At 53.0% G+C, this 14,537-nt stretch overlaps 1 protein-coding gene and 1 long non-coding RNA gene across 2 annotated transcripts; one reads left to right on the top strand and one right to left on the bottom strand.

The window, feature by feature from the left end:
* Window positions 1–6: 6 nt before the first annotated feature.
* Window positions 7–1,588, top strand: LOC134013072 (uncharacterized). Its single transcript, XR_009928673.1, has 2 exons — window positions 7–419; window positions 460–1,588. It is a non-coding gene; the product is annotated as an uncharacterized LOC134013072 (long non-coding RNA).
* A 1,569-nt stretch (window positions 1,589–3,157) lies between these two features.
* ralgps2 (Ral GEF with PH domain and SH3 binding motif 2) lies at window positions 3,158–12,840 on the bottom strand. Its single transcript, XM_062452788.1, has 7 exons — window positions 12,739–12,840; window positions 12,268–12,372; window positions 11,083–11,133; window positions 7,979–8,062; window positions 3,884–3,973; window positions 3,456–3,548; window positions 3,158–3,373 (listed from the first exon to the last, which is right to left on the bottom strand). The coding sequence occupies exons 1-7, from the start codon at window positions 12,796–12,798 to the stop codon at window positions 3,173–3,175; spliced, it is 684 nt and encodes a 227-aa protein (XP_062308772.1). The 5' UTR covers window positions 12,799–12,840; the 3' UTR covers window positions 3,158–3,172.
* Between the last annotated feature and the right edge of the window lie 1,697 nt (window positions 12,841–14,537).

Raw genomic sequence — 14,537 nt, 5'->3', positions numbered from 1 at the left:
GTACAGTGGGTGTGGCCAGACCAACCTGAACGGGTTGTGGTACAGTGGGGGCGTGTACCGCAGCAAGTTCCAGGATGGCATCTTCTGGGCCGAGTACGGAGGAGGCTTCTACTCTCTCAAGGCTACACGCATGATGATCAGACCCATCGACTGAGCTGGGAGCTCTCCTCACCCTCCAGCCCTCCCCTCACCCTCCAGCCCTCCCCTCACCCTCCAACCCTCCCATCAACCCACCCCTCCCCTCACCCTCCAACATACACATACATGTCAAACTGTTTAACAGGAGAGATCTCCCAGGAGGCTGGGTGGAGGAGGAGGAGGAAGGCTGTGGTGTGTAAATATGATGAGCTGTATGTGTTAATTTATAGAAGATCCTGCTCAGGCATGTGAAACCGTCAACAAGGTCCCTGTGTGAGAGGGTTAACTGTGCTTCATGCAACGAAGGTCCCTGTGTGAGAGGTTAACTGTGCTTCATGCAACAAGGTCCCTGTGTGAGAGGGTTAACTGTGCTTCATGCAACAAGGTCCCTGTGTGAGAGGGTTAACTGTGCTTCATGCAACAAGGTCCCTGTGTGAGAGGGTTAACTGTGCTTCATGCAACAAGGTCCCTGTGTGAGAGGGTTAACTGTGCTTCATGCAACAAGGTCCCTGTGTGAGAGGGTTAACTGTGCTTCACGCAACAAGGTCCCTGTGTGAGAGGGTTAACTGTGCTTCATGCAACAAGGTCCCTGTGTGAGAGGGTTAACTGTGCTTCACGCAACAAGGTCCCTGTGTGAGAGGGTTAACTGTGCTTCACGCAACAAGGTCCCTGTGTGAGAGGGTTAACTGTGCTTCACGCAACAAGGTCCCTGTGTGAGAGGGTTAACTGTGCTCACGCACAAGGTCCCTGTGTGAGAGGGTTAACTGTGCTTCACGCAACAAGGTCCCTGTGTGAGAGGGTTAACTGTGCTTCACGCTTGATGAATGCTGACTGCAGGCTAGTTCTTGTTCCACACGGTATGTAAGATAATGTGTTTCATTTTTCGTCTCATTCAAGAAAAAAATCCAAGAGCGTCTGTTGTTGAAGAGGAGATGCAGAGAAAATGACAAATATGCATTTATAGTTATTTAACACTGTATAGTCACATCCAGCTCTATTTATCCTGATCTGGTCACACTCACACACACACACACACACACAAACATGGACGAACGTCAAGCTGACAGGAGGTGAACCAGTCTCAATGCAACTCCAAATAAACCATGTGTAAATACTGCCTTCTCTAATGCCTGGTCATTCACTGCACCCCTGAACATCCCTCTGCTCCAGGGAGGAGAAGAGAGGAGACAGGAGGAGGAGAAAGGAGAGGAGGAACGGAGGAGAGCAGGGCTGAGGAGAGATCAGCTCCTTCTCTGCAGCTAACTCCATTGCGTCATTCTAGACGTAGATAAAAGAGATGATGTCACTAAATAAGAAACACATTTCTAATGATGGTAGAGAACACATACAGGATGATTGTGTGCATGTGAGAGGAGAGAGAAGGATGCTTCCACTGGGGTGAGAAATGAAAGGATGGAGAAAGAGAGGAGGAGAAGAAAGAGAGGAGGAGGGTAGAAGGTTTAGGGTTATGGGAGAGACATATTTTCCATATTAAACACTGCGGTTTTATTTTGCCTGTGATATATTTCCTTAAGTTCTGCTTCTCCTCTGACCCCCGTCTCAGTGGAGCTGTAAGTTACAGAACATCACTCTGAAGGCTGAGGTAGCATGAGCTCATGTGCACACACACACACACGCTCACACACACACACATGCTCACGCACACACAGGACAATGGGACTACTATAGCGTCTAACCAGGCCCAGAGCCAGTCACCGAGGGAGACGTCTATTACAGTCCAGCCATGTTAGCTGTCCTGTCTGCCAGAAGACCATGGAAACACAGCATGCTGGCTGGCCACTAGCATGTAAGGCTAGCACACTAGGCTAGCACACCAGGCTAGCACACCAGGCTAGCACACCAGGCTAGCACACCAGGTCTACATTAGACTGTCAGCACTGAGGCTGTGGTCTGAGCCAAGTCATGGCTGACTGAAGATATTCAACATCACTCGGTCTCATACATGTGCAGGCGCGTCGCAGCATCAATGGAGTCTGTTACCCTCCTCTGCACACAGACTATAGTCACCCAGTCCTCCTCTGCACACAGACTAGTCACCCAGTCCTCCTCTGCACACAGACTAGTCACCCAGTCCTCCTCTGCACACAGACTATAGTCACCCAGTCCTCCTCTGCACACAGACTATAGTCACCCAGTCCTCCTCTGCACACAGACTAGCCCTCTCAGTCCCTGTGTGACACGAGAGAGAGTGTGTGTGTGAGTGTTACAGAGAGAGTGTGTGTGTGTTACAGAGAGAACCATCTGTAATCTCCAGCCATCCTCGAGTCAGGAGCCAAACCCCAAACCAGAGGAAGACCCTCTCTCTCCCCCTCTCCCCCTCTCCCCTCCCTCTCTCTCTCTCTCTCTCCCTCTCTCTCTCCCTCTCTCTCTCCCTCTCTCTCTCCCTCCCTCTCTCTCTCCCTCTCTCTCTCCCTCTCTCTCTCCCTCTCTCTCTCCCTCTCTCTCTCCCTCTCTCTCTCCCTCTCTCTCTCTCCCTCTCTCCCTCTCTCTCTCTCCCTCTCTCCCTCTCTCTCTCCCTCTCTCTCTCCCTCTCTCTCTCCTCTCTCTCCCTCTCCCTCTCCCTCTCCCTCTCCCTCTCCCTCTCCCTCTCCCTCTCCCTCCCTCTCTCCGCAGGGAACACTCCCTCCTTCTCTGGGACTGTAGCCCACTAGCTTCAGAACCAGGTCCCTGTGTGTGTGTGTGTGTGTGTGACAGTGTAAAGGTGTGTAAGTGTGTGTGACCTTTGACCTGTGGGAGCAGCAGAAACAGAGGCTCCTGTCTTCCTCAGAGCCAACTCATCAGCCTGCTCACTTCCTGCTCCGCAGCCAATCACAGGAGGACAAAAAGCCCTCAGAACAGAAGGGCTTGACTAAGACACACACACACTCACAACAAGGAGCTAGTCAGGGAGCACAACTCCAGCTCTGTCACCACCGATCACACACACACACACACACACACACCTACTCACGTGTAGCAGACACACACACACACAGCACATCTCCAACATCTGAAAGCTGAAGTCACGACAGTCCTACAGTCCTGCCCCACATGTCAGGGATTTCACGGCTGTGTGTGTGAGTGTGTGTGTGTGTGCGTGAGTCCTACCCAGGTAGGGGATGCAGGATGTCATGCTCTGGCTGCGTATGTAGTCTCTCAGACGTTTGTAGTTGTCCTCCTTCGACATCAGGTACTCCAGACGCTCAAACGACGCTTTGTCCTTACGACTCAGCATCTAGAGGAACAGCCGGACATTACAACCCTCCTGTAGATAGATACACTCTCCACACAGATTAGGGGTTTGGGGTTAGACTCACCGCCCAGGTCTTGGTGAGTCTGTAGATGGGAGCGCTCTGCAGGCCTGACACCACGGCCATGACAGCATGCAGGTTGTTCATGTCACACAGCTTCTGCAGGGAACACACACACTCAAGTTGAAGGAGACACACACACAACTCAAGTTGAAGGACACACACACACACACAACTCCCCCTACCTGTGACAACCCTCCCTGATAACATTACATTTACATTTAGTCATTTAGCAGACGCTCCTATCCAGAGCGACTTACAGTAAGTACAGGGACATTCCCCCGAGGCAAGTAGGGTGAAGTGCCTTGCCCAAGGATACAACGTCATTTGGCACGGCAACCTTCAGATTAATAGCCCGATTCCCCAACCACTCAGCCATCCTTACCCCCTGATAATGGGAAGCACTTCAGTTGTAGTTAGTGTGTGTGTGTTACCTTGGCAGTTCTGATGTAGTGACTCAGCACCTCCGCTCTGATCTTCAGGGTCTGAGCGTGGAGAATCTCCCTCACCACCCAGAAACTGGTCTGGAGAGACAACACACACACACTTAAGATACACACACCTAGATACATACACTTAGATACACACACAAAGCTCCCCACTCTACAGTCAGTGAATCACTGGGGGGAGAACAGGGGGAGAGAGAGCAGAGGTACCACCCCCCCCCCCCCCCCCCCCCCCCCCCCCCCCCCCCCCCCCCCGAGTCTCTGGTTTATAGTCTGCAGCTGTCTGAACACTGTGTTCCTGAATGAGACTGGCGGGAGTAGTGTGGGATGCAGGAAAGGGGGAGAAGGGGGGGGGGAGGTAGAGAGAGAGATGAAAGAGACAAAGGAGGTGAAGAGAAAGAAGAGGAAAAATAGAAATAGAAGCCATAAGATCCCTGATCAGTAACCCTCCAGAGGAACCTCTGGGCCAGCTCTGCGTGTGTGTGTGTGGTGTGTGTGAACACCACAGCCAAGTTCACCTCACTGACCAGCTCTCTCCCCTCCAGAGCTCTGAGTGTGTGTGTGTGTGTGTGGTGTGTGTGAACACCACAGCCAAGTTCACCTCACTGACCAGCTCTCTCCCCTCCAGAGCTCTGAGTGTGTGTGTGACCAGTCTTTAACACAGCAGCACCCTGCACCCTCCAAGGACTCCCACCTCTCTCTCTCCCACCTCTCTCTCTCCCACCTCTCTCTCTCCCACCTCTCTCTCTCCCACCTCTCTCTCTCCCATCTCTCTCTCTCCCATCTCTCTCTCTCCCATCTCTCTCTCTCCACCTCTCTCTCTCCCATCTCTCTCTCTCCCATCTCTCTCTCTCCCCCCATCCTCCTATCTCTCTCTCTACACATTCTCTCTCAACACCCAGGATTGATGGAGGATGAGTGATGGAGGATGAGTGATGGAGGATGAGTGATGGAGGATGAGTGATGGAGGATGAGTGATGGAGGATGAGTGATGGAGGATGAGTGATGGAGGATGAGTGAGGCAGATGAAGAACAAGGACAGGAAGAAAGAGTACACCCTCCCTCCCCCCAGCCCAGACAGACAGATAAACTGTAACATCCTGTAACCAGGGTAAGAACCCTGGCTAAGAGGCCAGGGAGTTGTCATGGATACCTCTTAGATTCACTGGGCTGTTGGGAGTTATTACAGAGCAGGTGCCTTGTCAATCTTCCTGACATGCCGTGTGTGAGAAAGAGAGGGAGGGAGAGAGACACATGCCGCGTGTGAGAGAGGGAGAGAGAGAGACATGCCGTGTGTGAGAAAGAGAGGGAGGGAGAGAGACACATGCCGCGTGTGAGAGAGGGAGAGAGAGAGACATGCCGTGTGTGAGAAAGAGAGGGAGGGAGAGAGACACATGCCGTGTGTGAGAAAGAGAGGGAGGCAGAGAGACACATGCCGTGTGTGAGAAAGAGAGGGAGGGAGAGAGACACATGCCGTGTGTGAGAAAGAGAGGGAGGGAGAGAGACACATGCCGTGTGTGAGAGAGGGAGAGAGGGAGACATGCCGTGTGTGAGAAAGAGAGGGAGGGAGAGAGACACATGCCGTGTGTGAGAGAGGGAGAGAGAGAGACATGCCGTGTGTGAGAAAGAGAGGGAGGGAGAGAGACACATGCCGTGTGTGAGAAAGAGAGGGAGGGAGAGAGACACATGCCGTGTGTGAGAAAGAGAGGGAGGGAGAGAGACACATGCCGTGTGTGAGAGAGGGAGAGAGAGAGACATGCCGTGTGTGAGAAAGAGAGGGAGAGAGAGAGACACATGCCGTGTGTGAGAAAGAGAGGGAGAGAGAGACATGCCCTGTGTGTGTGTGAGAGAGTGAGACGGAGAGAGTGAGGGAGAGATGGAAAGAGAGTCCATGTGCTGATCATGTCTCCTGTGTACTAGAGGTCTTTGATCAGGCTGAGGTCAGGAGGACATCATCACCCCAGCTGCGCGCTTTCTCTCACTCACTCACACAGCTGAGATTCTGGGTGAGTTTATGAGTGTATAAAGTTGTGGTGTAGCAGGCTGTTGGCCTTAGAGATGGTGATCATCATAAATAATCTGGAAAGCACACACACTCTAGACTACACACCTCCACAGACTTAGATTACATACTGATCTGAAAAAAGTTTCTAAAGGTTAGAATTGTTTTTCTACAAAAGTTTCGAAAGGTGAAAAAAACATTTTCGAATAAAAGTTTTGAAAGGTTGTAAAAATATTTGCGATCAAAAAAAATTATAATAGGGTTTGCATCATTGATGAATACTTGATGAGGACTCTACTGTATTCTATTGTACTCTGCTCTACTCTACTCTGTTTTAGGCTTCTCTGTGTTGTCCTCTAACTTTGTGAAAAAGAGTTTAAAAGATATTTTCTACAAAAAGTGAAAAGTGAAAACAAAGTTGTTGAAAAAAGTTTTGGATGCAAAGTGAATAAAGGGGGATTTGAACCTGCAACCTTTTGATAAGCAGTGGAACGCTCTAACCACTGAGCTGATCCCTCCCAGGAGCTGCTGCAGCGTCAGGCCAGTCTGGGAGCCTCTTTCCTGTCGGTCAAACTGACATCAGTCAAAACACCCACTCTGGCACCTCACGGCTCTGTGTGTGTGTGTGTGGAAGAGAGTGTGTGTGTGTGAGAGAGAGGGTGTATGAGAGAGTGCGTGTGTGTCTAACATCTTGAATCGCCGTTTGGATGTGTTATAAATGGAGGAGTTTCCACAGAAACACATTCTTGTGAGACGCTCTCATATTTGTGGAAGGCCGTTTAGAGGGTCTTAAAGAGCCAGCGTGCAGAACTGCCCTCACCACCACACACACACCCTGCCCTCATCACACACACACCCTGCCCTCACCACACACACACACCCTGCCCTCATCACATACACACCCTGCCCTCACCACACACACACACACCCTGCCCTCATCACCACACACACACCCTGCCCTCATCACCACACACACCCTGCCCTCATCACACACACCCTGCCCTCATCACACACACACCCTGCCCTCACCACACACACACACACCCTGCCCTCATCACCACACACACCCTGCCCTCATCACCACACACACACCCTGCCCTGATCACCACACACACACCCTGCCCTCATCACCACACACACACACCCTGCCCTCATCACCACACACACCCTGCCCTCATCACCACACACACACCCTGCCCTGATCACCACACACACACCCTTCCCTCATCACCACACACACACACCCTGCCCTCATCACCACACACACACCCTGCCCTCACCACCACACACACACCCTGCCCTCATCACCACACACACACACCCTGCCCTCATCACCACACACACACCCTGCCCTCATCACCACACACACACCCTGCCCTCATCACACACACACACCCTGCCCTCACCACCACACACACACACCCTGCCCTCATCACACACACACACCCTGCCCTCATCACACACACACACCCTGCCCTCACCACCACACACACACCCTGCCCTCACCACCACACACACACCCTGCCCTCATCACCACACACACACCCTGCTGCTCACTTCAGAGGGAACACAGAGCACACACGAGCACAACAAACAAACACACATTCCCCGGAGAGAGATAAAGACAGAGGAAGAGAGAGAGAGGAAGAGAGAGGGAGAGAGGGGAAGAGAGAGAGAGGGGAAGAGAGAGAGAGGGGAAGAGAGAGAGAGGCAAGGCTAGCTGAGGACAGGATGTTGTGAAAGAGTCTGGTCTCAGGAGTAGATTTATTATATTTATTGCCAACAACATTATACACCATGAGACTGGAGGATCAGAGGGAGAGATGGAGAGAGATGGAGAGGGATGGAGGGAGAGAGGAGAGTGCGTGTGTGTGTGTGTGTGTGTGGGGGGGATAGAGACAGAGTGTGTGTTTCTCAGTAGCCAGGCAGCCAGCACCAGAGTGTATTAGCGTGTTGAGGAACAGTCTGTTCCTGTTGTCCTGCGTCTGTGGTGGAGCATGACCGGGTCACATGACTAGGCTGACTGAACTACAACACACACACTGACCTGGGGTGTGTGTGTGTGTGTGTGTGTGTCATACCTGGTTGAACCTGCGTGTGAAGGCCACAGCGTTTGGGGCGGAGCTGTGCTTCTCCTTCTTGTTCCAGCCACAGCTGGACAGCTCCTGAAACACACAGGTTCAGACCGGTTCAGACCGGTTCAGACCGGTTCAGACCAGTTCAGACCAGTTCAGACTGACGGGGGGTAAGAGGTAGGCGATGAGGTGAAGACACAAGTCTTCTGAGGAAATCTGCTTCCTTGGGGAAGGCCCCAGTTGCAACCGGCTACCTGGGAGCAAGCGGAGGAGAGGGAGAGGGGGAGGAGAGGGGGACCACACAGACAGGATGACCCAGACCCCTCTCAGGACTTGGATGTTGAGGGGGAGGAGAGGGGAAGGGGAGGAGGGGGGGCTGATGTAACGGTAGGAAAATATTGTGCAAGTTCCCCTCATCAGGACTGTCTTTAAACCCAGACAGTCTGGAAGATAAACCCCCATCACAACACAACACCAAGCTCTATTGGTGGAGCGTGGAGGGAGGGAGGACAGGGGTGGGGGGGAGAGGGGTGAGGAGAGGGCTACAGTGACTGACAGCCAGCTGAAGGGCTTTAGGAGGGTTAGGGGGAGGGAGTGAAGATGATGAGTTTTCCAGGGATGTTCTATAAGAGCAGATCTCATGTTCCTCCTCCCAGCAGACTGGATGTCACGCCTCTTTAAGAAACACCATCTCCTCTACCCAGAAACACCATCTCCTCTACCCAGAAACACCATCTCCTCTACCCAGAAACACCATCTCCTCTACCCAGAAACACCATCTCCTCTACCCAGAAACACCATCTCCTTGGTAACCCCAGATAGACAGCATGTACAGCAAAAGTAGGCCACGTCATACATGACCTCTACACATGTAGACTACAACACACATGACCGTCTTCACAGTGTGTGTGTGCGTGAAGGGACAGCTTCACATAGTGTGTGTGTGATCAGTTGCAGCTGGCATAGTTGAGTGTGGTACGTAAACAGCAATCTGAAGCTTGTTCCATGTTCCTGTCTGCCAAGACACTCATTCACACAGGCTTTCCTGCTGCCATAGAGGAGAGGAAAACAAGCCTCACTCCTCTCACCTCACCTCCCTCTCTCTCCCTTCCATCATCCATCTTTCTCTCTCTCTCCTCCTCACCTCTCTGCCTCCCACAGTCTCCTCATCCCTCTCTCCCCTCCCTTGTTCCTCACCCCTCTCCCCTCATCCTTCACCCCCCCCCCCCCCCCCCCCAGTCCCAGTCCCAGGCAGGAACTAACCTTTCAGGAACGTGTCCAGCGGGTATAAAAGTCTGCATGTTCTCAGTAGCTCTGCAGGGAACCCCCCCCCCCCCTCTCTCTTCATAAATCCAGATTTTCTATTCTTAGTTTTCCATTCAATAGAACTGTGGGTTTGTATGAGCTTAGTGGAGGGGGTGAAGCTTCTACACATCACAGTCCCAACCCACCATCACCACCAAACCCCAACCCACCATCACCACCAAACCCCAACCCACCATCACCACCAAACCCCAACCCACCATCACCACCAACTGGCCTGACCTTCACGCTGCTGTGAAGGTCAGGACATTCATAACCCCGGCTGGAGCCTGCGTCATCTCGGACGGATGTCACATATCTCCTGATCTCTATGAACACTGAGACTGTTTGTTCCTGTCAGAATCAGGGTCTGACTTTCTAAACCCTGACTCTACCGGAAAGGACGACTCTCAGTCACACACACACACACACACACACACACACAAGCTGGGGGGGAGGCTGGGGGGGGGGATCAGGGGGAGGATGGGGGAGGCAGACAGGCAGTAGACATGATCCAGACTGGTAGCACATCACAACATGTTTTCTGGGCTGTTGAACAGATGACAGGGCCCTGCTGACAGTCAGCCTCCGGCTAAATTCCTGGTCCAGTCACACACAGCTGATTTAGCACGCACGCACGCACACACACACACACAACACTTCTTCCCCTGCAGTTTCCTCCCCTCCCCTCCCTCCCCCTCCCCTCCCATCTCCTCTACTGTCCAGCGCTCAGAAAAGTCAAGAACCCAGAACGCTACATTGAGTTTCAGCGTGAGGGAACCTCATCACACGCCTGATAAACCTCCGACTCTGCAGACACAGTCTGCAGACACGCAGGCTCTGCAGACACGCAGGCTCTGCAGACTCTGCAGACACACAGACTCTGCAGACACGCAGACTCTGCAGATACGCAGGCTCTGCAGACACGCAGGCTCTGCAGACACGCAGACTCTGCAGACACGCAGGCTCTGCAGACACGCAGGCTCTGCAGACACGCAGACTCTGCAGACACGCAGGCTCTGCAGACACGCAGGCTCTGCAGACTCTGCAGACACACAGACTCTGCAGACACGCAGGCTCTGCAGACACGCAGACTCTGCAGACACGCAGACTCTGCAGACACGCAGGCTCTGCAGACACGCAGGCTCTGCAGACACACAGGCCTGGCGGAGGAACACACATCTCCTCTCTACAGTCACCCAGCCAGTCTTCTGTGACCAGCCCAGTGTGGTGGGAGGGCTGCTTTAACCAGCCCAGTGTGGTGGGAGGGCTGCTTTAACCAGCCCAGTGTGGTGGGAGGGCTGCTTTAACCAGCCCAGTGTGGTGGGAGGGCTGCTTTAACCAGCCCAGTGTGGTGGGAGGGCTGCTTTAACCAGCCCAGTGTGGTGGGAGGGCTGCTTTAACCAGCCCAGTGTGGCCGATACTAAACACTCACTCTGCAGGTCTGCTGTCAGGGCCTGTTTAACTGCAGCAGACACAGTCTCTCAAACACACACACTCAGTCATGGAGACGTGGCTTTCACTGGGACCATTCAGAAGGTGTGACAAGGAGCGAGTGTGTGTGTGTGTGTGTGTGTGTGTGTGTGAGTGTGTGAGTGTGTGAGTGTGTGTGTGTGTGTGAGTGTGTGTGTGAGTGTGTGTGTGTGCAGAACGGTGAGTGTGGACGTGTTAGCAGACATTACTCAGCTAATCTGAGTAGCTTCTAGGGATGTAAAAGCAGGCGTGAGGAGATGGGAGGTTAATGTGTTCAGCAGGCTGGGAGAGAAGACCAGCCCTGCGGAGCTCCGAGCTCTGAAACACCCCCTCACCTCCGGCTGGATGGCCTGGAACACAGGAGCGTCCATGAGGGTGATCTGGCCCTGCAGGAGAGAACACAAGGCAGGCTGTTAGGAGCAGCACCTCCAGGCACCTCCAGGCACCTCCAGGCACCTTCAGGCACCACCTCCACAACCCAGCTTCAGCCTCTTCATCAGCCTGGCCCAGGAGTCTTCAACCCTGGTCCTCAGGGACCCCCTGCCCTGCATGTTCTAGATGTTTCCCTGCTCCGACACACCTGATTCTAATGACTAGGTCGTTATCTGGCTCTGCAGAAACCTGATAATGAGCCTTCGTTGCAAAAGGTACCCCGAAAATCCCACAAATACCCCCCAAAAACAGCTCTCTAAGTTCATGTTCATTTAAGTTCATGGAGCTCCAGGTCCTCCAGGCAGGGGCAGCAGGGCGTGGAGCCCCACAGATAGAGCCCCTTCCTGGGGGAGGAGAGGGAGCAGCTCAGCCTCTATACATGGAGTGAGAGCGCCCTCCGCTGGCCTGCCTGAGCATGACCACAGAAACAGTGGCATGATGGTAACTACCCTTGGTGGGTTTTAATAATAATAAAAATAATCATAATAATAGTTTTTATTTGTAATGCACTTTACATTTGAAGCAAAGCTCAAAGTGCTACAGTTAAGATTATAAAAGCAAGGTAAGTACATCAATATAAAATACAAATAGACAAATGCAACGACCTGCATGTCGTTGCATTTGTCTATTCCTCTCCCCCAACACACACACACACCTCCCCTCTCCCCCAACACACACACACACCTCCCCTCTCCCCAACACACACACACACCTCCCCTCTCCCCAACACACACACACCTCCCCTCTCCCCCAACACACACACACCTCCCCTCTCCCCCAACACACACACACACACCTTCCCTCTCCCCAACACACACACACACCTTCCCTCTCCCCAACACACACACACACCTTCCCTCTCCCCAACACACACACACACACACCTTCCCTCTCCCCAACACACACACACACACACCTCCCCTCTCCCCAACACACACACACACACCTTCCCTCTCCCCCAACACACACACACACACCTTCCCTCTCCCCCAACACACACACACACCTCTCCTCTCCCCCAACACACACCTCCCCTCTCCCCAACACACACACCTCCCCTCTCCCCAACACACACACACAGAACTTACTGCATACTCCTCTGGAGTGACCTTGAGCACATCAAACACGACCGCATCAAAACTCTTCTTCAGCTCTGAACCCTTTTCACTGAGAGACTCAGAGCTGCTGCCCTTCTGGACACACACACACACACACACACATTAAGACTCATTTCTGCTAATATGACAAGGTGGTAAGTAACATACATGGCTCAGGACCAGCAGCTGGAGGTGAAGGATAAACAGGAAGGGGCGTGTCTCTGGGTGGATGAACAGGAAGGGGCGTGTCTCTGGGTGGATGAACAGGAAGGTGCGTGTCTCTGGGTGGATGAACAGGAAGGGGCGTGTCTCTGGGTGGATGAACAGGAAGGGGCGTGTCTGGGTGGATGAACAGGAAGGGGCGTGTCTCTGGGTGGATGAACAGGAAGGGGCGTGTCTCTGGGTGGATGAACAGGAAGGGGCGTGTCTCTGGGTGGATGAACAAGAAGGGGCGTGTCTTACCTCAGAGGCTGTAGCAGCGACAGTGGTGGCACCTGATTGGCCATTGGGGAGGTCCATCATGTCTCACAGCCCACCTCTCATCCTCCCCCTGTTAGCCTGCAGCCTTCTGCACACACACAGACACACAACATTGCATTATGTAAGCTTGTCAGTAAATATGACTATAACAGCTCAACTATAAGAGCGTCTGCTAAATGACTAATTGTAACTATCCCCAGTGTTCTTCCAGCCCTTACCATACCACAGTGTGGTATGGGGGCTGCACAGAGAGGGACCGCAAGGTTCTACAACCACACCTACCACACACGATGCCTCAGGAAAGCTGGCAGGATCTTAAGAGACTGTTACCACCCATCCTTCAGTCTCTGATGGGTTGCCTTGAACTGGAACTTAAAAAGCTCTACCCTGAGCCTGCAGCGCCACCCTGTGGTGAGACTGCAGAACCACACACCTGCATCACCACACACCTGCATCACCACACACCTGCATCACCACACACCTGCATCACCACACACCTGCAGAACCACACACCTGCAGAACCACACACCTGCATCACCACACACCTGCATCACCACACACCTGCAGAACCACACACCTGCAGAACCACACACCTGCAGAACCACACACCTGCAGAACCACACACCTGCAGACTGAGGGCGGAGGCTCTGGATAGACCAGTCCCCAGAACACACACACACGTAGACACTGACAGCAGAAAGGTACTAACCAGATGTTCGTCAGTGATTCATGATGCTGATGTTAGTCCTCACTTCTTATGGCTCTGGGTTCCCCCACTGTCTGTACAGGGGAGGAGAGAGAGAGGGAGGGAGGGGAACAGAATAAGTTATTAGATTAGTCAAGTAGATTGCACCAAAGCAATCAAAGGTTGCTTTATCAAAGGTGCTATTTTCCACATCCACCACCAGGGGCAACACAGCAGTCCTGTATTGTAGTCATAACCAGTCATAACCACCAGGGGGAGCAGTGCAGTCAGACATGCAAAGAGACCAAAACAGATACAGGAAGAAGGAGAGAGTCATATAGGGAGAGAAAGCCCTAAAGCTGGAAAAATATTCATCTGACGACAGTTCTACAGGGCAGACAGGCAGACTGGCAAAGAGAGAGAGACAGACTAGCTGTAGTTCAAGTGTGGAATGTTTACCAAAACAGCTGAGAGAAGGGTCTGAGAGATTAGGTGTGCGAGTGGTTGTGTGTGAGGGATTAGTGTTGTGTGTGCGTGCACATTCAATTGTAGGAGTAGGCTAGATCAATGGGAATGTTAGGTTGGAGGGAGAGCCGGAGGAGGAGGGGGGGGGGAGGAGGAGAGGGGGGGGGGAGGGGGGGGAGAGGGGGGGGGGGAAGGAGAGGTGGGAGGGAGCAGGAGGGGAAGACTCGTGTTGAGGCTTGTAGCAGGGGAAGTGCTGGAAGGCAAGGTGACTCATCCTGTACGGATAAGACTTCTTGATGGATTCCTCCTCCACCCCTCCTTCTCTCACTCCCTCTCTTTCTGGTTTGACAATCCCACGCTACGGCTTTGGCAACTGTTCTCTGTCACTGTGAGAACTGCTCTCCTGTTCACACGCACACCTGTGTTGAGGGAGCCATGGTGGGAGGGCTGGGGTGTTGGGCCAGGTGGGAGGGCTGGGGTGTTGGGCCAGGTGGGAGGGCTGGGGTGTTGGGCCAGGTGGGAGGGGTGACCCAGGGGGCAGATTCACGTCCGGTCAACGCAGGGTTAAACCCTTCAACACACCCCTCCGTGAGATCTTCTTGACTGGTTCCGATCACACGCATGTGACCCT

The sequence above is a fragment of the Osmerus eperlanus genome, chromosome 26 (genome assembly GCF_963692335.1).
Source record: "Osmerus eperlanus chromosome 26, fOsmEpe2.1, whole genome shotgun sequence".
NCBI lineage: Eukaryota > Metazoa > Chordata > Actinopteri > Osmeriformes > Osmeridae > Osmerus > Osmerus eperlanus.
Note: the sequence above shows the minus strand (reverse complement) of the source record. Positions and strands in the feature narration are given on the sequence as shown.